Source organism: Amyelois transitella, chromosome 12 (genome assembly GCF_032362555.1).
Source record: "Amyelois transitella isolate CPQ chromosome 12, ilAmyTran1.1, whole genome shotgun sequence".
NCBI classification, from domain to species: Eukaryota; Metazoa; Arthropoda; class Insecta; order Lepidoptera; family Pyralidae; genus Amyelois; species Amyelois transitella.
In genome coordinates, this window is record NC_083515.1 from 3,824,736 (window position 1) to 3,847,652 (window position 22,917).

General features: G+C 33.2%; 3 protein-coding genes across 6 annotated transcripts; 1 reads left to right on the forward strand and 2 right to left on the reverse strand.

Moving 5' to 3' along the window:
- Positions 1-1,169: 1,169 nt before the first annotated feature.
- LOC106142618 (zinc finger protein 423) lies at positions 1,170-8,824 on the reverse strand. Of its 3 annotated transcripts, XM_060946785.1 has the most exons (4): positions 8,227-8,536; positions 6,761-6,883; positions 6,334-6,444; positions 2,347-2,504 (listed from the first exon to the last, which is right to left on the reverse strand). In XM_060946785.1, the coding sequence occupies exons 1-4, from the start codon at positions 8,345-8,347 to the stop codon at positions 2,482-2,484; spliced, it is 378 nt and encodes a 125-aa protein (XP_060802768.1). In that variant the 5' UTR covers positions 8,348-8,536; the 3' UTR covers positions 2,347-2,481. The 3 variants fall into 3 exon arrangements, with proteins under 3 accessions (XP_013199898.2, XP_060802767.1, XP_060802768.1); XM_013344444.2 differs by lacking the exon at positions 8,227-8,536 and adding an exon at positions 8,567-8,824 and having other exon boundaries at positions 1,170-6,444; XM_060946784.1 differs by having other exon boundaries at positions 1,170-6,444; positions 8,227-8,477.
- Positions 8,825-10,608: 1,784 nt separating this feature from the next.
- On the reverse strand, positions 10,609-12,442 carry LOC106142418 (charged multivesicular body protein 6-A). The gene is made up of 2 exons (XM_013344166.2): positions 11,848-12,442; positions 10,609-11,029 (listed from the first exon to the last, which is right to left on the reverse strand). The coding sequence occupies exons 1-2, from the start codon at positions 12,148-12,150 to the stop codon at positions 10,712-10,714; spliced, it is 621 nt and encodes a 206-aa protein (XP_013199620.1). The 5' UTR covers positions 12,151-12,442; the 3' UTR covers positions 10,609-10,711.
- Positions 12,443-13,794: 1,352 nt separating this feature from the next.
- LOC106142659 (luc7-like protein 3) lies at positions 13,795-21,572 on the forward strand. 2 transcript variants are annotated; one of them, XM_013344507.2, is made up of 10 exons: positions 13,795-14,117; positions 14,229-14,424; positions 14,515-14,612; positions 14,865-15,016; positions 15,356-15,493; positions 16,730-16,819; positions 16,962-17,210; positions 17,512-17,606; positions 18,194-18,275; positions 19,895-21,572. In XM_013344507.2, the coding sequence occupies exons 1-9, from the start codon at positions 14,013-14,015 to the stop codon at positions 18,238-18,240; spliced, it is 1,170 nt and encodes a 389-aa protein (XP_013199961.1). In that variant the 5' UTR covers positions 13,795-14,012; the 3' UTR covers positions 18,241-18,275; positions 19,895-21,572. The 2 variants fall into 2 exon arrangements, with proteins under 2 accessions (XP_013199961.1, XP_013199962.1); XM_013344508.2 differs by lacking the exon at positions 16,730-16,819 and having other exon boundaries at positions 13,797-14,117.
- The last annotated feature ends 1,345 nt before the right edge of the window (positions 21,573-22,917 follow it).

Here is a 22,917-nt window from a genome sequence, read left to right on the forward strand (position 1 = left end):
GGTTTGATGAGAGAAAGCTAACAAAATAAAACTTCACCATGTACCATAATTTATTGTGTAATTATGAGCACTCAACTTTTGCTTTCAACGACATAAATGATCGGAATAGCATTAAAAACTTATTTAAAAAATATTCAGAGTTCATATACACAACACAAGAAAATTATTAACACTTAGATTACTTAATAAAAAGTATTGAATTTTCAAGAAAAGATTTGTAATATTTCTACATATTATAATAATAGTCATCAACTATTGTTCTACAAAGAAACGAAGAATTAACACGCTATCTGTAGTTTTAACAGTATTTTTTTAATTGCTACAGCATTTTTAAACACCGGTTTACTCTTTAGGATGTAAAAAATGTAAATACATCACTGACATCTAAACTGGCATAATTAAGTAAAGTAAGGCAATGCATAATTCAAGCATACAAGAGTGTATAATAAGTGTATTGTTTTTGGAACAAAAATTTGCTGCAAGTAATAATTGCTTATTAAATAAAAATTTTGACTTAAAAGCTATTTAATAAATTGACACATAAGTACCCAATTTTGCATGTTTGTCGCTCATTTCCGGTAACTCCAAATTAAAGTTTTGCCATTGTTTTGATATTTAAGCCTATATAATATAGAACGAACTGATCTGTCTGTGGGTTCTTTCTACCCCGTAAGGGATACCAGGTACCTTATAAACCTAATGATAAATGACAAATAAAACATACCTTAACTAAATCAATCCAAACTAGCAATTAATAATACTATTTATAGCTTATCATAATTAATTAACAAAGACACCCTATTAAAAAATATTACACTTAAAGGTAAGTCAACTTAATATTCAACAGAATTAGTACAGGGTCAGATTTTGTTTTGACAATAGGCGAATAAAACGCACATCTAGAATCACCTCTGTATGAACATTTGATCTTCTGACGCATATGAAACTAGCACCAGACGACTTCCTACATTCAATATCAGCGAAATAACATTATCACTTCCTAACTTCAATTAAAATTAACCATTCATTTCGTGATAAAATTTCTAAATTTCTTACAAATAAAATAACAAAACTTAATACTAATTATACCTACAATAGGTAGGTTATTGTAACTAAAACTCATATCAAGAAAAAATTGATATCATTAGTCTACCCCTTTTTTGTTTACAAAACCTCATTAAAAACTTCAAAGTAGACTTATAAGGAAATGGAGCTAGGACGACAACTTAGATTCACTTACTATATTAAATTTATAGTTTATTTCCCTATCACCGTGATGAGTAAGCAAGTGTTTAAATAATACATTTGGTGTAAATAGAAGGCCACATTTAGAACAATTTTGCTTTGCTTGTTTTGCTTTAGGTTCACACTGACTTATATGTTCAACGATTGCTGGTTTATCTAAGAAATGAAGACCACAGCAAGTGCAATTATAAATATTCGCGGTATTTTCACCTTCAATAAGGTTATTATGATCTAATGCAGTCGGTAGACTAATTTCTTGTGACGTATTTTGAACAACATCGCTTTTAATTTCATCGTTTTCATTTGCATCAACGCCAACTGCGCATTCTTGGCCGATCATTTCATCGCTTGATTTGAAATCGTCTTCGGGTTGAGGCATAGATGGATTAAATTCAATAAAACTCATATTGTCCAAAACAAAATCAGGATCAGATTCGTGATTTTTTGTATGGGATAAAAGTCTATAAGCGTAAAAATATAAACCACACTTGGAACAAGCTATACGTGAACCCTTAGAACAGCACATGTGATTCAAAGTTGATCTCCTATCTTTCACACAAACGTGACAATTACGACATGTATAAAAAGAGTAGTCATGTATTTTTCCCCTAAAAGTACTCACAGAAGTAGAATCAATTTTTTTATTGTTCAATTCTTGCTCGCCAAACAAAATTACTTTCATATTTTCTGAAATAAAACTATCTAAAGTCTTATGTTTTGCAATATGGTTTTCATAAATATCTGCAGTTATCAAAAGACCACATTCCATACAAGATTTTAACCCATTTTCATGGCAAACATGAGCCATTCTATGACTGCGATCAACAACGCCATTACAATTTCTGCATTGATGTAAAACATAAAATTGAGGTGGACCAAAAAACGTTTCATTTAGTTTGGCATCATCCTGCCTATTAAACTGCACGATCCTATAAGATTTAAAAGTAACTTTCGGATCCTCATGAGTTTTTTTATGTTTCGTTAATGAAAACGTTGAAATAAAATCCAGATGACAAATGGGGCATGTGTGTTTCCGCAAATTTGAACAGGAGTTTTCAATATGATGAAATATAACATCAGGTTCCACATATCGTTTGCACTTATCACATTTATATAAAGTCAAATCAAATCGTCCTTCTTGAAGAATATCCATTTTAAATCTATGCTCGTATCGGTAAGGAGATCTTTGAATAATGTCTAGTTCCTTGAATTTAGGATGCGACCCAAATACATGATTCAACCAAACTTTGTTGTCAAATCTGAAGTAAAAGGGATCAAAATTAAGCTTATCATAAGAAGGAACTCCAAATTTTTCATGTGCTTTTATATGGGTTTTCAAAGAACTGTCTTCAAGTGTTATATTACAAACTTTACACTCTTTCGTATATGTCGGTAAATTATTAAGGCAATGATTCTGACAATGTTCTATCAAACGGTCATATGTATCGACGTAAACATCACAAACTTTACAACCATACAAAATAAATAAAACATTTTCTTCTTGTGTATTCATTTCAGGCAATTTTTTACATGCTACTGTATTATTTGATTTTAAATTTGAACTCGATTCATCCATATTATATTTATGAAATGCCATATGTAAATGAAAAGTTTCTTTAAAAAGCTTAATGTTACAAATATCACAAATTTTATAATCATTATCGCTGCAGACATGTTGTCCAAGTGTACTTTTCGATATAAAGTTTACATCGCATATTTTACACTTTTCATATTGTGGCATAGGCGGCAAGGCTCGTTTACCACTATTAAAAGCATAGAATTTAAAATGCTGCAATTGCAAATTTTTTATTCTTTTATGTAACTGTTTGTGAGTGCTTAACATTTTACAACTAAGTCGAAGTCCGCAATCTTTACAAACTAGTGTGGGTAGTTTCTCACAGAGTCCTTGTGCATGTTCTTTTCGCCTTTGCCCAATTATACTTACAAAACTCTTGCAAGTATCACAAAATGATAATTTAAGTAACATACTATCGTATTTTCGTTGATGTGAGCCAACCTCAAAAGAATAATTTCCATCAAAAATATCTTTTGATCCATTATTAGAACATTCTGCAATTTTATCACTTTTTAATTTTTTTTGTGTGTCTAAAGTCTCGATATTTTCAATTTTCCTCTTCAAACTATTTTTTAATTTACTTATCCCATATTCGACTTGATCAGCTTTATTATGAACATTGTTAAAATTCAATTTCATTTGCAGATTAGTACTGTCATCATATAATACATCAGTTTCAATGATAATAAAGTCTATTGGTGTTAAATGTCGATGTTTGTGATTATACTCGTGGCAGATCTTAGCATTACAGTCCATGGAAATTTTACATATTTCGCAAGTATAACACTGTCTTAGGTTTAAGACACATTCATGGTGATGATTATCGACACTTTCATCGTAGTGCAAATCACATTTAGAACATTTATATAGAATATTTGAAATATTGGCTGTATTCAGATCGTAAACAGTAAATATATCAGAAAACAAGTGTTGTTTTTCATGCAGCCCTTTATCGCAATCTTTGAAAATTCGGTTACAAACTAAACACTTCCAATTAACCAACATTTCCATGTGATTTGAATGATCCATTGCGCTTTTAATGTTTAAAAAGTGAATATCACATTTATGGCATTTGAATAGTGCAGATTTGATTATAGGAATGATGTGAGAATTTTCGTCCATTGGTTTGGGAACATCTTGCGTTTTGTTCTTGTGTTCAGTTACAGATTTATCCTCTGTATTTTTTTCTAAACTCTTAGGACGTGAATGCTTAAAACGCTTTGTGAAATTTTCGTTCACTCTTTTCCAGTGACAGCTATGTAAATGTCGATTGTATGCAATTTCATCGACGGATTCTAATGGACAATACTTGCAATTTGGATCAAATTCAATTTTCTTCAATTCACGAACACTTTCCACTTTATGTTTTCTCACAATATGTGAATTACAAATATTTATAGAATTGAAATAGTATGAGCAATAACAACATCTATAAAATCGTTTTACTTCTGATTGTTTTTCATCTGATCGGTTAACTTGTGATATGGGTGCCGTTTTAACATTATTTTGTACATTTATATGTTCATCATTTTTATTTTCCTCATAAAATTTAGATAATTCAGTATAATGGCGCATATTCATGTGTTTATTATACAATTTGGCAGTGTTTAAATGCTTAGGGCAGAATCTACATTTTGGGTTATATGTAACTTTTTTAACTTTAGGTATTACATTCAATTTGTGTTTCACTCTTATATGCTTAGCATAATATCGCATACTCATGAAAAACAAAGGACAAAAATAGCATTTAAAACACTGTATTTCTGTTTGATGTTGTCGTTCTGCTTTATTGCTATTGTGAACCTTTAATATTTTGGGTTTGGTTATTACCACTTTTTTAACATTATATTTCAATGCTGTCGATTTTACCGCTGCATGATTTAAGTATGCAGAATGATGCTTATACATGTGAGCATTATACCGTATTATACTGTTGGATGTTTTAGAACAGTATCTACAATTCGCGTTAAATTCTTCCTTTTTGGCCTTAGGTATATTTGTAATTTTATGTTTAAGAGATAAATGCCGACTATAGAATTTCATAGTCTTGAAATACAAACCACAAAAATTACATTTATAATATTTCATGTCGGATAGATTTTGTTTATTTTTATTCATATCATCGGTAATCGTCGAATTACATTTTTCATATGACTGATTGCATTTTGCAGAATGGGTCCTTTGTAGGTGCTTATTATAATGTTTTGCAGTCGAGTATGTTCTATTGCAATATTTACATCTTGGATCAAATACAATCTTGCTTAGTTTTGGTACATTGATCACTTTGTGTTTAACTGCCATATGCCCTACCAATCTTTTCGTAGTATTGAAATACAAAGAGCAATAATCACATGTATAATAACTAGTGCGATCTTCAGATACAACAGGAATTCTTACTTTATTACTTCTACAAAGCAATTGCTTTCTAGATAATACAATAGCTTCTTGTATTATTTTGGGATGTCTTTTGCGTAAATGGGAATTATACATATCCACGTCCTCCGACACTCTGGGGCAGTGTTTACATTTAGGATCAAAATCAACCTTGGTCATCTGAACATTTTTCACCATTTTATGTTTAATTGTCATATGACGTAGATAAATTTTTGTAGTTTTGAAATATATGAAACAAAATTGGCATATATAAAATGTTTTTGATTGCTGCACAGTTTTCAGATTGACGCGTTGATTTTTTGAAAATTTGCTTTTTTCAATATCGGTTAAGTTTTTATTTCCATTTTCTGGCACTACATTAATCTTTTGTTCATTATTTGTTTTCTTACCAATAAGTATCTTGTTAGAATTTTGTTTCGGATCATTCTTTGTATTTTGTAGTATACTATAAATATGTTCAATGAGTAAACTTTGTGAACGAAATAATTTCTTACAATGAAAACATTCATTGCGCTTTAAAACTGCTGTAATTTCTTCCCGTGGCTGTGGCCTTGGCTTCTTTTGTAATGTTTCTAAAGTTGTTTGTTCTGTCATCTTATGAACTTGCATTAAATGTACTTTTAAATTTCTTTTGTATTTCAATAGTTTTTTACATATAGGGCATTTTGCATTTTCTCTATCTAACTTTGTCAGCATTTGGTCAGACTTTTGTTGAATTTCTTCTCCACTTCTTACTTTATTTTCCTTATATTTCTGCTGGTCAATTTTATCCTCATCACTTTTTAGGTTAACTTTGACTTCAACATTTTCAGTATCAGTCAATTGTTCAATGTGAAAATTATTTTTGTGATTACTGTAATCTAAATTTGTGGGAAAGAGAATTTTACACATGTTACAATATCGTAAACTTCTTCTCAAATAACACCCAAAATCTTCCAAAGCTACCACTGCACAATATGGTTTTATATTTCTTTCGAAATCTTCTGATTTGCTACAAACAGGACTTATAGGTTTGGAACCTAAAATTATTTTATTTTTACATATTTTCATTTCAATGCCTTTATCCCCCCTTGTAAAGTCATCATGTTGTCTATTTGGAAAAAAGTTTTGAATATTACCTGGTGGTACAATTAAATTTGTTTCTACGTCATTTTCTAAACTTTCTGCATTATTGCTCTCATGAATATCTGATGAAGAAGTTGTAGGGTTGTGATCTTTAGATTCTGTACCTGCAAAAGTATGATTGCATCAAGATAAACTTTTAACAGGTTAGAAATTATATTCCATTTCCATTTATTATAAAGTGCCAGGCCTAGAACCAGACCAATTACAAAAAGTTTGAATTCTTCATAACCTGACCGGGAATCAAACACAGGACTTTTTGGCTCAAGAGGCGAAAATCTATCGACTGCAAAACAGGCTGTCCTCCGTCACCAGCCATCTCTCTCTCTCATCTTTTCATGTCTTGTTTGGTCCACCTACCAGATCATCTTAGCCAACATGGAATACTATAAATTTTTCATATTAAAACAAATACAATCATACCTTCTTTATAGTCATAGTCTAAAATTTCCTGTTTTAACCTTGAAATATCAGGAAAAACATTCCTGACAGTGGGATCGTCCAGTAAGTCATGTTCTTCTATTTCAATTTCATCTGTCATTTTTCCTGTAACATACAACAACATTTTAATTTCAGATATTGTTAAAAATTAAGGAATTAGAAATAAAAATAATATATTATTATGTTACATGGTGCAAAAGTGCTCTTTGGTAAAAATATATTTTACTGACAGTAATTTTAGTTTTTCCAGAAAATATGGGTTATCCTCCCCTATTTTGGGCATGGGAGGGAACCCCACTTTATCACTCCCATAAAGATTTAGAGATGTTCAAGCTTGAAGTCATTACTACTTGTGTCTAGTGAGAGAGTAAAAACCCTGTGCTAAAAATCATCTAAATTCAGGCATGTACGGTGAAATTGCATGAAAAGCTATTATTTCCATTATTAGATTGAAGCTGCCTACTTTAAGCATTGTTTATTATTTATTATCTTCAAGCTGGTTGCCAGTCCGTAAGGACCACAGTTTTGCTTGTGACCATACTCCTGGAGTGTGTAAGTCAGGTTTTTACATGAAGCAAATTCAATATGACCTCCACAATCTGGTAGGGGTACCCAGCCCATATTGGATCAAAGTAAGACACAATCCCTTACTTTGTTTTCCCTCAACAATAAAGCATTGCTCAAAAATCAAATGAATGATGAAAGATTGGTAGAATTTGATGGGTATTTTATACTATTTCTATGGAAATACAAAATAGAAATAGAGGGACATTTTTCAAAAATTTAATTCCTTTATTTAAAAAAATGGAGTTACCTATGCTTTTTGTAGAATTTTTATGATCAAAATAATTTTGAAATGAACCTTATTTATTCAGTCAATGATTAATAAAACGATACCTATTAGTGTAATATCAATACTTATAAAACAGTAAAAAAAAAATTGTCTGTAAATTGAGTATATCTTCAACAAAATACTTTATTATGATGAAGAAATAGTAACCAAGCATCAATTTGAAAAAAAAGGTACTTATGTCTATTTGCATGTTTGTTTGTACACCACGCTAATCTCCGGTACTGCTGAACGGATGTAAATGAAACTTTTTTGTTGTATAGCTCTTATGCCTAGCCAACTGGTGCCAAGCTAAAAGGTATAATTTATTTTGTAATCTGGAATAGCTGATATCAAATGATAAAAACCCAGCTAAATCATCTGAATTATGGAAATGATGTCTTAACAAAAGTTATTCAACTTGATAAGCATTTTCTGGTAGCATATAAAAATCGAAGATCTGGAACACCTAATGCAAAACCACTATAGACCAGCTTAGTCATCCGAATTATGGAAAAGACACCACAAAAGTTTGTTCAACCTGATGATTCTTTTGGCGAAAATAAAAGAGGGGCAAATACTCTGTAATATGTTAAGAAATTTGAGTAAATTCAATAACCTTCGTATTTCCAATAACACACAAACGGAGTCGCGGGCAACAACGAGTATGCAATATATTGTAGTTCTACCTGTAATGATAACGGTGGAAGTTTTTTTAAAGAGGAAATACTTAAATACATTACTTCTATATGCCCATGTCAGGTGATGTTTGCGTTTGATAGACGGAATACAACAAGATTTAAAAAAAATCTATATTCACAGAAGGTAGGTAGATAAAGATTATCTTTGATGTAAATATTAAAACTTAACCTCACTAAATATCAACCCAAACAATTTTCTCACTTTGCAGTAAGCAACATTGCTAAACATGGATAAAAATGTTGATAGAAGGTGCTTACCTAAAGTTACAATGATCAGCAGAAGGAACTAGTGGAGGGCATCAGTTATTCTGTAGATGATGAACACCAACATGCTACTTTGTATTTATTGTTAACAAATTATATCTTTCATTAAGTACCATATTCTATTAGGAAAACTTAATTTCGCTCAAACGTGATTAAATAAAAACACTAAAGGGAAGTTTACAATAGAACAAAATAAATTGAAATGTTGTTGCAATGAATTTAACAAACAAAAATTCAACAAACCAAACTAGTGATGGGACTCGAATCACGTTTAACGGTTTAATTCGAATGATTCGAATGATCGCAGTCATTACCCCATTCGGATTGAATTATATATTGATTCGATTCATTGATGATTCGAACTGTCCAATTGATTCGAATCAAAAAGTTGATATGAATCCTACGATTATTCGAATTGATCCGAATCAACTCTCTGATTCAAATCAATTTATCTTATTCGGATCTTCATTGCTCGGCGAACTTGCCTACCTTACAGGTGAGACCACTAGGATATTTTCAAGTTTGTATTGCGATTTTGAATATTTTTGAAGTTTATATCGTGTTTAGTTTATATATATATATATATATATATATATATATAATCGAGTTTAGGGTTTAACTGGATTTGTGTTATACATAAAGTGTTAGTGGGTACACTAAACTTGAACACCGTGTTGTATAGGTAAAAAATATGGCACCGGCAAAACAAAGTATTGTTTGGGACTTTTATATAAGCTAAAATTTATATGAGCTAAAATTTTTTTCGTATATTTTCATTGCTTTGAATCATCAAATCGATCCTTATTGATTCGAATCATCAGTTAATTCGGATCGAAGGCTAATTCGAATCACCATTCAAACTTTTTCCTGGTGATTCGAACTAATTCGAGTACAGAATTTCGATTCGAGTCCCATCACTAAACCAAACCAATCAAACCAATTATGAAATCAGAAATGAGTGAACGAAAAATGATGTTTTCTTTCATCTCGATTGACATTGACAGGACTTTTGGGCGGGATCCATCCATAGCGAGCTCTGAAGAACTATCATAAGGAAATGCCGTAATTGTTTACAACTTCTTTTCCTTTTAAATCGGAAACTAATTGACGTATCGGCGTAATTCTTTTACTAGTATTTTTTATGAGTATGAATAATTAGGAGTGATAATAATCAAAATTAGTTAACATTCTTCACTATGCCAAAAACCTGAGGCAAAAATTTTGTATAGTTCCTAGGGTTGCCACCAAGTTAGTTTGCTTAACATTTGGGTTAAAAGACCGAATCCGCTCCAAAGGCTCAATCCACCAATCATCAATCAAATCCAAGGCATTATAAAAGCCTACCAAAAACAGGTGTTCCAACCAAAAAGCCTGAATGTGCCTGGCAACATGCAGATTGTGAAAGTTAATTAAGGGAAAGGTTAATAAAACAAATAGGTACCTAATAAGTAAAATCAATAACATTCTTTTAGGTGATGGGCTAGCAGCCTGTATATTATTAACTATATATGAATCTCAATTCCATCACTTAGCCATACAGCTGAACCCACGTTCAGACAATTACAATCAACAACAAATTAAGACATTACAATCTTGAAGACTATACTGTTGGCTCTGTTTACACCGTAAGGGAAAAAGACTTGGTTGAATGTATGCATGCGTCTGACAAGGCAACCTAAGTACTACCTACATAAAACCTAGTGATAACATTCCTTTTGGTACTTCCATACCGTAATTAAAGTTCTTTATTTATTATTATCTGTGTTCAAAGAAGATATAGTCACCATCTGATCTTACTGAACCATGCGCTGTGTGCCGGGATTCGCCCACCGCACTGCCAAATCAGTACTTACATAAGCTAATCCGCTGGCCTTTCACTCTTTGCTCCCTCTACTGCAACCCTTTGCTCCCCTTTCAGACTTTTCTAATTAAACTAATGCATCCTGAGTTTTGTCTGTTACGCTCACATGGCAAACACAAATTATTCAGCTACTATTAGAATAGAACACTATGTACAATAAATACCAAAAGCATAATGAAATTCCAAAAATATGTTATATTCTTTATACAGAATGTAGAATATAGTTTTCTTAACTTTACATAATATACAATCTTACAAGATAAATTAAAAACAAGTTGTTAAGCTTCTACAGCAATCTTGCTCGGACTTTCTTTGGCCTTGTGTGGTTTTTCCAACAAATTCTCATCTGGTAAATCCGGCAGCTGATCAGTAGGCACTTCTGGTAGTTGTTCACCAACATCCAAAATGGCTTCAAGTTCAGCCTCCACTGCCTCATCATCTTCCTCTGTCAGTTGACCTGATATGAGTTCATCTATCTCTTTCTGTTTCTCTATTCCCTCCTTAGTTTCATCCATAATCTTTTCAATTTCATCTATGTTGAGACTTTCATGTATTTTCTTTAAGGCCACATTTCCTATCTTGAGACCATCAAGCACCTAAAATTGAAATATATTGCAATTAAGGTAAATAAATAAGAACAAAATAAAATTTTTGGGAGGTGTAATTTTATGAACCTACAAAGACCATAGATAATGTCTTTTTACAAATGTACAACATTAATTTGTACAATAAAGGCTTTTGAACTGAAGCACCACATTATGTAGGTCTATCCTTATACCTTCTATTGAAATTAAAAAGCCAGGAGTTAATAATTTATACCTAAAACAATTTTCTGAGCCTCGCAACTGTTACACTATTAAAAAAATACATTGTAGTCCATTTTCACAACCCCCATACTATTTTCTAACAAAGAAAAAACAGACTAGGAAAGACAGATCTAGTTGTGTGACTATATCTGTCTTTCCTAGTCTGTTTTTGAAGTAGTTTGTATAAGAAAATGGGCGGAGACATAACAAATAACCCTTGGAGTATTCTTTCAAACTTTTACATAACTAAACAGTTATGTGTGTGTGTTATTTGTTATGTCTCTGCCCATTTTCTTATACAAACTTCTACAAAAGCTATTAATTAGATTAAAACATTGTGCCATGTGGTTCCCAGCACCAATACAAAAAAGCATAGGAATACTCGTATCTCTTTCCCCTGGATGTCGTAAAAGGTGACTAAGGAATAGGCTTATAAACTTGGTATTCTTTTAGGTGATGGGCTACTTGTCACTATTTGCATTCTATCATTAAGTTATACAGCTGAACATGGCATATCAGTCTTTGCAAGGGATATACATATGTATAGATGTAAAAATATTAAACAGTAAAGACCTTGCTAGAAATAACTTATAAGTCTAGTGACTAACCTGCAATTCTATTTGGGCAAATTCAAGATCATGTGTTATTTGTTCTAATTTTTCTAACTGAGCTTCCGTATTCTGCAGTAATTGTTCTTGGTATCTTTTCTTTTTCAGTGCCAGTTTAGCTTTATCCCGCTTTCCTTCACTAAGAAGTTTTTTAGCCAATTCCCTGTCTCTTTCAAAATTTAACTCTATTCTCTTCTGATACTGCTTTAATTTATCTCTTTGTTGCTTCAATTGTAAAACAGCTTTGTCCTGTTCTGTCACTCTGCTCACAGGTTTTTTGTGCTTGCCAAATAAACCACCCATTCTAATAGGTCTAATTTATTGTTTCAATGAAGATTTTTTGTAAAAGATCCAGCACAGTACCTATGTATATAAAACTTTATTTGTATAACTTCATTGAAAATGGTTAGAAAACTGGAAAAGCACACAATTATAAAGTCATTAAGATAGTACTTGAATTTAATTGCAAATGTGAGTTAAGCAATCCTATCTATAGTATCTCTATTTAGTTTGTGATCAAATCCACACTTCCTTGCTCAGCACAGCAATCAGCTTAGACTTAGATGTGTTATTCCCATCCCACAGTGACATAACGTGACAGTGACGGCTGATCAGTTGATAGCTGAAGCTATCCTGTGAAACAATTCCAAAGAAAACGTAAAAAATCGATTTAGCTGGTTCCCATGAATGGGAAAATTAGTTTTCTCATATTTTCCCAAAAAAATATTTTCCCCTATGAAATGGTCGCGGCCGGTTTTCACTTCGTGGAACCGTGTGAATTCTCGGCAAGTGATAGTTTTATTTTCTGCTTTAATGTATATTTCTATTTTGTTTTTATTGTTATATGTTATATGGATTTTCAGATTTGTTGGTGTTTTTTAAAGTATTCTTGTTTTTGCTACATTTTAAAGATTTTCTGACGTTCAACGAGGTACTAAATGTATTGTAGCGGGAGCGATGATTCGGGCTCGACCGCCACCAAAAGCAAGATCTTCCGCCTGGCAAGGTGTTATGCCTGGGGAACCGCGGCTCCGACGATGTTGTGTCGGAGGTTGTATATTATATAGCTCCAATCCGTGAAATCTTTGCTTGTGCGATTTAGGTTTTTAGTTTCTTTTGATTGATAGCGTCGCGTGATTCTATTTTTTATTTTTATGACTTGTGGCGTATAGATTTCGCCAGAGTAGGTATATTTGTACTCGCGTTCTCAAAAACGGCTTGAACGATTTTGTGGAAATTGGAAAAATAAATACATACGATCGTAATAAATCGATTAAGCTGAGTTCCATGTCTGAGAAAATTCCTTTATTGTATACTTTATCCTAAAATTATGTATTTTCCCATATAAGATGGTCGCTAGGCATTGATAATTTCGGCGCACGCGATAGCTTCACTAGTAACTCAGTGGTTATGTCCATACAGGAGGATTTTCACGACGGACGACCTGAGTTCGATTCCCAGCGACGGATAACTTCTTTTGTATTTATTATTTTACTTTGGTGGTTCTTGATTTTTTCTATTTTTACTTAATTTTTATGGTTATTTGATATTTTTTCCATAAGTATTAACTTTATTTTTGGGAATATAGTACAGTACTGACAGTATTTGAATTTTACATTAAATTTTTTTGACGATTTTTTTGGTGGTGTTTCTGTTTATACTACTTAAAATGGTTTATCCGACGTCCACCGAGCACAGCGCAGTCACCCAGGTACTGTACCTATAAAAATACGAAATAAAAGTACCTAATATTTTTTTTTATTGGGGACACAAAGTACGTTCCCTTATAAAAAATTAGAAACATAAGAAAACTCAATTCGGTGTCAATTTAAAAAAATACCTAGGTGACGTATCTTTCTTTTCTACCGAACTTTCGGTTCTGTGATTCTGCCAATGTCATAGTTTGAAGAGACATGAAGTTACGGAATTGGTCAATGGATTATTATACGATTTACGATCATTTCATTCATTCCATTCAACGTGTGCGTTTGATTTTTTGGTGCTGATTTCTTTCTTGGTGTGATAATATACGAAAATTAGTGTTTGGTTTGAAAAAAATCGAATTAGTATTTCCCTGCGTTTCAAATTATATAATTGTCATATTTCTACGTTAGGATTGATAAATTATTTCTATATTGTTGAGATATAAAAAGTACACATGCATAATGGCGGTGCTTGCAGCTGCTCAACTCTTGGACGAATTGATGGGACGGCATCGGAATACTAATCCTAACGAGAAAATAAAAAAGCCAAACTGGGAAGACTCTGAGGTAAATATTGTTTAAAATCTACATTTGCACTTATTTGTCTTTATATCCTGACTTTATTGCTTCTGATAATCTGTGATCCCTATAATGTGGTTCAAAATTTGTATTTTTCAGTATTGCAAGTATTACTTGGTAAAGTTTTGCCCTCATGATCTTTTTGTCAATACGAGGGCTGATCTCGGAGTTTGCCCTAAAGTACACGATGACGAGGTTAAAGAGCTATTTGAAAAGGCTGAGTCGTCGTACAAGAAAGCACAGTACGTTGAAGAGTTTTTACGTTTCTGTAGGCACATGATCAATGACGTTGAGAGTGAGTACTTTTTTAAAACAATTTTGCAAATTTCAGTGTCTTGTGGAAACACATATGTTCATATAATTTTGATAATGTGAAAAATTTTAGGGAAAATACAAAAAGGCAAGCAGAGATTGGAACTAATGAATTCTAAACCAGAAGGTCCTCCAATGACTCAAGCTCAAACTGAAAAAAATCAGGAACAAGTAAGTATACTCTGCTGGTTCCACGCAGCTTATCAATTATATCATTACATTCCAATTACTATCACCACAGTGGCACCACTATCATAACTGTATTATTTTAGAAAAATAAAGTATTAAAAATATAAATGCCTTGAAGTATGTATGTATTTGCGGTCTATAAATAATTCCTAAACATGTAATATGTTTTGTTTTTCACCATAAGATGATGGTTTTATGACAATGGTGTAGTTTTTCTAACATATGCTTTTTTAGGTTCAGCTTTTATCAGAAAAGGTCAAATCATTAGTGCAAGAGGCCGAGGAGGCTGGAACACGAGGAGATGTGGAACAGGCCCAGGGTTTAATGAAGCTATGTGATCGGTTGAAAGAAGAAAAAGATCAGCTATTGAAACAGCAAGAAAACAGGTAAACCCACCACTTTATAATAAAACAAGTACAATTTAGGTAACATAGGATAACAATGACATCTGCAGAAGTTATGAAACTGTGTCGCAGATCTCAACGCCCACCTCCAGAAAACATTTATATAATGTGTTTCCTTAATCTTAGTACCTAATCCATTTATTACAACAAAAGAGAAGGAAAAAGAAAAAGATTTGATATTTAATATATGTATTGGGTGCAAATGTGTTTTGTTTATGGAATATACCAATTAATAGCAGAAATACTTTTCCAGTAATGTTTTTTTGTTCTACATACTAAGTGTTAACAACTTTATAAAGATTAATAAAATTTTAATTACAGCCATTGGTCTATGACTGTTGAGCTGGCCGCAGCTCAAGAGAAGCAGATGGAAGTGTGTCCTGTCTGCGGTGCCTTTTTGATTGTTGGTGATGCTCAGCAGCGGATTGATGACCATCTCTCTGGAAAACAACATGTTGGGTATGTTATACAATATGTGACAAAAACCTGTTAGATCCATGAAGCATACTAGGTTATAAAGAAGATTCAATTTATCGGTTTTTTGCCAAAAAATAACTAAATATTACGCTAGAAATTAAAATTAATATGGTAACTTTGTGGCAACTCATTAACTATTTATAGTGCCACAAAGAATGTGTTGTCGCTTTCATCGATACTGCGGTAATCTTAGTGATCAAATTTAAGTTTTTTTTAATATTTCGTAAAATTGTAAGTCGAGTGGTGCTTTTAACAGATGAGACAGGTTTTCCGTTACATATTGAATGGTTATTATAAATATCTCTTTAGTAACGTTTATTGCATTTGCATTAGACTCACATCCAAGGAATGTGACAAAAAGTATTTGCTTCCATAGGAACTAACTGAAACAAATTTAGCCTAAAGGTCTAGTCTGTTTGTTAAAATATTATTTGAAGTAGGTCCTCTATTTATTCATCTTTAGGCTATTAAGAAATCCACCTTAAGTTCCAATAGTCATAACTAATGCTAGAGAAAAAACAATATTACCTTTGAGATTTTATAACATACATACATACATATGGTCACGTCTATATCCCTTGTTGGGTAGACAGAGCCAACGGTCTTGAAAAGACCAGATTTGACAAAGTTGTTACAATTATCAAAAGATTTGAAAAAGGTATGTATTTGCTGCCTTGCATAACTAGCTATATAGGGTTATATCGGGACATCGCTCACGCGGGAAATTCATCTTCTTCATAAAAACAAAAAAATATAAATATTTTTCCTGTATAATATAACTTTGGAGCATGGATAGGCATTTCAATAGTGATAACAGCTGTGCTGGCTACTTTAAGAGGTGAGTGCAGTATGTAGTTTTTTGATCATGGGGGATGCCTAACGTGACCATAGACCAAGCGGGGCGCAAGACATGACAAATCTTTTGCCATTTGTTCATTAAATAATCCCCCAATAGTTTAACTAAATAGTACAGCAAATTTGAAAGATTTTGAGATGTTCAGGCAGCAAGTTACAAATGAAAGACTCATGAATTTGCATAAAAATTGATGTGCATATCCACATTTTTATAGCATTCATTGCAGGTTTCATTGATTTGAAATATTTGATTTGCTATTGTTGTAATATAGGAAACCTATATATAAGTACCTATATATGTATTTTAAGTGTACATAGGCAAAAAATTAAGAATCCCTATATAAATGAAGTCTTATCTTATAGGTTGCCAGATCTGAGTGAAATAAAAAATGGTCACGTTAGGGATGCCCAGCAAAGGATCATTGATCATCTCTCGGGGAAGCAACACATTGGGTATGTTTTTCTATCCTGTTACTTCATTATGACCCAGGCTTGGTGCCCTTTGGTTTATCCCGATTAATGCTTGCTTTGTACATAATTTTCCCTAAGTTGAAGATTAATATAGATGGTTTCTAATAAAAGTTGATGTTTTCAGATATTTCAAACTCCGCCAGGCGTATGAGGAAATGAATGAGGCTCGTGAAAAGGAGTTGCAAGAGAAAGAGAGGAGGCGTCGTGAAGACCGTGACAAAGATAGGAGTTCTAGAGGGGGCGGTTTGGGGTCTGACAGACGGGATAGGGAGCGGATGGAAAGGGATAGGGAGAGAGACGGGGACAAGGACAGGAAGGATCGGGACAGGAGTGACCGCGAGCGGGAACGAGAGAGGGATAAGGACCGTCATCGGTGAGTCGATATAATAGTGAATTTATTTGCCAGTTTATAAATGTTAGAAGCATAATGTTTAAGGAATTATTTTTTAAGGATTTAAATTCAATATATTATAGGACTAGTAATATTTCCATTAGAGAGTAAGTGGCTATTTACTAGATGATACAAGCAATAATAAAAAGTTCAGTGAAAATTCTTCGGCGCTCGTCTTATGGTCTAATAATTATATCAGATAAAACAAAACCCTTGCCTAAGAATGTTTCCATCAAACGCTGTAGTGAGAGATGTTAAATGAATTGATAATATTTACTTTCAGTTCGAGTCGCGATGACCGCAGCAGCCGCCATGAAGATCGCGACCGCGACCGGGACCGCGAGCGCGACCGCGACCGCAAACATCGCAAGGACAGAAGTGAGTCTAAATCCCGTAACATAGGTACTATAAATAACTAGACCTACAATTCTCCGAAAATGTTTCCGAAACAAACAATTTTGCCCATCCATTCGAAAGTGGATCTTAACGCATGAGAATAAAGCATAAAATCCTTAAATATAAAATTTCTTAATCATATTTAAGGATTGTGTGCTTTATTGCAAAACATTATCATCCGTTTTTTAATAGTATATACCGGGGAAAAAAGTGACGATATTTGTTTGATTTCGTCGCGCTTCTATGAACAGTTTAGTTGATCGAAGCTATAACCTCGAAAAAACTTACAATTAGGTACAGTTAAATCATCAATAGATAACTTAAGAAATTTAGCCTGTACGTATGTTCCGACGAGCATAGGGGAGCACAAGATTTTTTTGAAATTGCGTGAATAGGAATATGTGGGCATTGGTTCATATTTGCAATTTTCTTGTCAGATCTTTTGAAACCTGCATTTGTTTTAAAATCACATGGAAAAATTCACAACTGTATGTGTATTTTGATACTTCAATATCTGATTTACCACCATATTTTATAAAGGTATGCAATAATCTTTATTTTTACACCAGGATCATCCCGTGACCGCTCTCGCCGACGGTCCCGCGACCGTCACTAGCTATACACTGAGGTATCACAAAGCACCACAAACCGGTAAGTATACATCGCAGCAAACCTAACGCTCAGCCCCCAGCACACTGCCCGCTTAGACCTAACACTCCCATCCAAATTCTAACCCATAAATAAATCATATCACATTATATATCAACATCATTCCCGCAGATCCATCCCGAAATTGATACAATGACAAGTAATAAAGTGAACACTGTTATTTTACAGCTTAATTTAGCATACCAAAATAAAACTTCGGTATATGGCAAACATTTGGGGCGTAATGTTGACCCCCCGTTGCACTCTCGATTCGGTAGTTGTCGTCACACCGACGGACTTGGACAGGTATTTGATTGGTATTTTGAATAGTTGCCACGAGCCCGACACGACTGGGATGCTATTGGGCGATCGCTGCGAACTGCGTGAGAAAAAGACACGTGAATTTTTGCTAATGTGACAAGATAAAAGTTAAGTTAGCAAAGTTCACGTTTCACTTTTTCGTGTGATCATTTTGCGTTAAATGATAGAAGCGAGCGATGGTCCTAATAAGCTCCCCCGATTTGAGCAACTCGTCTGCGTCGTTTTGAGGTATTTCAACATGTTTTGTCTCGTGGCGGGTTGTCGAGCTGACCGATCTTGGACGCGATGTCAGGTATTTGTTAGGACTTCCGTGTAGGGTTCAAATTCATTGTATATACGTTAATGAATGAGAATTTTCCCAATAGTATGAATATAAAACGCCGCTTCACATTTTCATCAGTATCAGTTTTTTAACCAGTCAATTTTTCCAATTTCAAAGATAATTTTGAATCTGAACTAAACCATTTTCCAACATAGCGTTTCAGAACAAATTATTAAGGTACCTATACGTATGATAGAGGAATCTTGCGGGATTCTTAAAGTCAGTTTCCATCCACATACCATCCAATTTTTTTTATTATGCGGAGTCTTATTTCCTGAATCTAGGCAATTTTTCGTCAAAACGTTTTATAAATCTGTTGGTTTAAATAATAAGAAAAAAATATCTCCATGGCGCTAAGAAGACATCCAAGAGACCAGAGAAACTTCCTGATTATTTTGTGACTAGTCGCAGCGTTTTACTTGTCGTTACATTGCCATGTTTCGGAGATATGAGAGAGCACACCCAATTCGCTCCTTGTATCGCAATATTGGATGCTGTAATCACATCATATGTACTTCCAGGTACCCAAAATTTGTAAACGATTGGCAACAAGTTTCATAATTTTCAAAAAAGAATAACATGCCAGATTTGCATTGCAATTTATATTAAAGAAATAACCGCCAAAATTGAGATATAATGCGAAGACTTGCAGCCAATCTATAAAAATACTAATAATCCCCGGTAAACCCTTTTGGATATCTACAATTCGTGGTTGTAACGACAACTTTTTTGATTAAATATTTTTTTGAGAATTTACAATTATTAAAATTCGCAATAGCTCGTATCTATGGAGTGAATATCAATGTGTGTGAACTAATAGGATTCTTGCATTATTCTCTTTTCGTGCAAAATGCTTAATATAAAGTTTAATATATTATTAATTTTTCCTTTCGGTGTTCAATAATTCAATCACGAATTGTGTTTCCAATATATCTGCCGATGAAATTCTCGTTACTATCTTGCTCGATGGACTTTTCAGTTGGAAATGGACAAAGACTCGCCGAAGTGCTCCTGTGACATCAATCAGAGGTACTTTATGAAATAAGCACATCTGAAGACCACGGCATCCAGCAGAGCTTCACCAATGGTTAGAGGTGACATAGAATAGTCACATTACGTATTAGGACACCCGTTAGCGTACTTCATAAACCTTGATATAAATGCATGGTCCCTCTCAAAATGGACTTGTCTACTTAGAATATTAGATATTTGTATATTTATCTTCCTACCTCGGCAAATGTCACATCTATAGGGAGGTCTATTATTACCTTTACCGGTTCAAACTTTGGAAGTTTCAGGTATTTATCAATTTATTTTATTTTTCTTGTTACAATGTTATTGTAATTGCTTTGATTCAAAAGTGTGAACTAGGATTTAATTACAAGTAATAAAACATTACTTACATAAATCAGTTTTTTTATTATCTTCTTTTATAACATTCATTTTTTCGGGTTAGTGTAGGTACCTTACCTAAATTAAATCGGGGGACTTGGGTAGGTCTACGGGTAAAAGTTGGATTAATAAATTACTGGCGAATATATTTCAGGATGGTGGGACTGCGGGTAAAAATACCCCGTACCACCAGGCGTTGGGACAAAGTAGGAGTAGCACTGGTAAATGAAAATTATAATTCATACCTACTTAAGGAATGCACGCACACAGAGAAATAAAACTGCGAATATTTTTATTCTCTTTTTAATCTCATCCATATCAAATTACTGAACAAAGTTTTTAGTTGGTACATCGTATTGTGTCTAATTATTTCATTTCCTATAAAATATAAATTGGCGTGGCACCATCGAAGACAAGATATCTAAATGGCTGTGATATTTTATCTCCATGATTATCACTGCACCATCAAAAACCCCTATAACCAGACGATTTCGAATCGTATTATCCCATCACTAACAATCCAGCCAGTGTTAACATAAATGATATAATTTTTAGTCTTATTTAAATATCTAATATAATTCTACTTGATACAATTATTTTATTACCATAATCTATATACAAGTAAATACAAGCTATATTATATTTGATTACAAGCTGTTATATGTTTGGAAGTGATTATAACACCACTTCTTAAATTGATGGCATGTTAAGTAAGTATTTTAACTGCTATTACATTCCTTAAAAGAACTATATCAAGTTATATCACACTTTTACTGTACGTACATGGCAAATTATATAATTGGCTATTGAAGCTGGACCTGGTTTCCGTATAAAGGGTCATCTGTCCAAGTACAATTGTTTTGTGTGAATTAGGATGGCGGGTGTAAAGACACAAAAACAAATATGTTATATACGAAAAGAGCATACTAGTTGTGTACCTAAACGTACCTTATGAAATTGAGTCAACCTCCAAGGAACAAAAACAATAATCCAGCTAGTCGCAGTTTTGACGGTCTGAATGGCGGGTAAAAGCTGAAAGCTTTTGATTTACACTATAAATTTATTTTTAGTTGCAATGAAGTTTAAATAAATAAATATATAATTTTTAATTACTACTCAAAATGTAGCTTTGAACGTAAGCGTGAGATCTAAGCAGTAACATTTCAAAAATATACCGAAAAAAGTAAGAAAATCGGGTAATACGTTCCATTAGAATCCTACTAATATTATAAATGCGAAAGTTTGTATGTATGGATGTTTGTTACTCTTTCACGCAAAAACTACTGAACCGATTACGATAAAATTTGGTATATAGGTAGCTGAAGACCCAGAATAACATTTAGGGTACTTTTTATCCCGGAGTTCCCGCGGGATTGATAGGATTTCCATGCGGACGAAGTCGCGGGCGGCCTCTAGTATAGTATAATTCTCCTATTTATCTACGTTAATGTCACATGTTTTGATTCATTCACGCATTTACTGATAAAATTCCGGCAAACTCGCGTCGATGCTCAGGTCTAGCGCAATGCCCGCCCCCACACCGCACCGCCGATTTTTCCCTTAGTTCCCCTTTCTGCGGAAGTGCTGGCCAGCATGAAAAAAATGTGCAATGTCATTCAAGGTTATCGGCTACCGTCGTCGCTATAGTTACCATGCACTGCCCCATAGTCAAGGAATGGGAAGGCCGGCTTATCCGCAGAACCTAAACCTACGAGGTATTTTGACGAAGATCCCCGTCATAGTACTTACGAATGATGCTGCTCGCAATTCAACCAAGCCAAACATACCTTTGCATGGAAAATAATAAATTACGCTGATTTGTACCTACCCCCTTATCACTAAATTTTCTAGTTTAGTAATAAAATATAAAATTATAACTTTGAAGTTTACATCAATTATCCAATCAGCTGTCATATACATTAAACGCGTACAAATAATGGGAACTCGCGTAAATCACTCGAAGTGCGAAAGAGAACGATTAATGGATGACCTAATTGTAATACAAAAATGACACCATAGTTTAATACCACCATAATTTTTGGATTTTAACAAAAATTAATAATTAGTTAATAAATGAGTTATTTTTAAAAATGAATACAAGGATAAAATATAATTAAAAAGCGTTTATTTATGAGGCCTCGATTTTTGTGTGTGAAAACTTATGAATAGAATGAGAAAAACAAATTTTGTATTTAAGGATCTTTTTTCACTTAACGTGCTCAGGCATGGCCTGGTATTTTTTTATATTACGAAATCACGGGCTGATCACCAAGTGCTAACGCAATGAAATTTATAAAAACGTGTTGATTGCATTATCTGACTAATTATTACATTATTGACTTCAACATTTGCCAACACATGCCAACTATTGGTGCAACACGCTTGCTCTGTTAAACCTAGACATACTTTTGTCCTACTATGTATTTTTAACCGTGTTTGCCTGCAAATAAATAAATTCATTCATTCATCTGACTCTAACTGTAGGAATTTACGAACACTGCTGCAAGTGTTCATAATTGCTGCCTTTTGCAAAGTTATATATATATATGTCGATTTTGGTAAATGTAATTGGCCGAAGCGTTTAAACCAGTTATTGGAGACAGCTCCGAT

Excerpts from the sequence above, each read along its gene's own strand:
- LOC106142618 (XM_060946784.1), bottom strand. The coding sequence starts at position 8,347 with ATGTATTTAAGTATTTCCTCTTTAAAAAAACTTCCACCGTTATCATTA. Across the intron at positions 6,884-8,226 it reads GTGTTATTGGAAATACGAAG|GAAAAATGACAGATGAAATT; the intron begins GTTATTGAATTT and ends TGTATGTTACAG. Across the intron at positions 6,445-6,760 it reads AGACTATGACTATAAAGAAG|GTACAGAATCTAAAGATCAC; the intron begins GTATGATTGTAT and ends ATACTTTTGCAG.
- LOC106142418 (XM_013344166.2), bottom strand. The coding sequence starts at position 12,150 with ATGGGTGGTTTATTTGGCAAGCACAAAAAACCTGTGAGCAGAGTGACA. Across the intron at positions 11,030-11,847 it reads TTGCCCAAATAGAATTGCAG|GTGCTTGATGGTCTCAAGAT; the intron begins GTTAGTCACTAG and ends TTTCAATTTTAG.
- LOC106142659 (XM_013344507.2), top strand. The coding sequence starts at position 14,013 with ATGGCGGTGCTTGCAGCTGCTCAACTCTTGGACGAATTGATGGGACGG. Across the intron at positions 15,017-15,355 it reads TTGAAACAGCAAGAAAACAG|CCATTGGTCTATGACTGTTG; the intron begins GTAAACCCACCA and ends TTTTAATTACAG. Across the intron at positions 17,211-17,511 it reads AGGGATAAGGACCGTCATCG|TTCGAGTCGCGATGACCGCA; the intron begins GTGAGTCGATAT and ends ATTTACTTTCAG.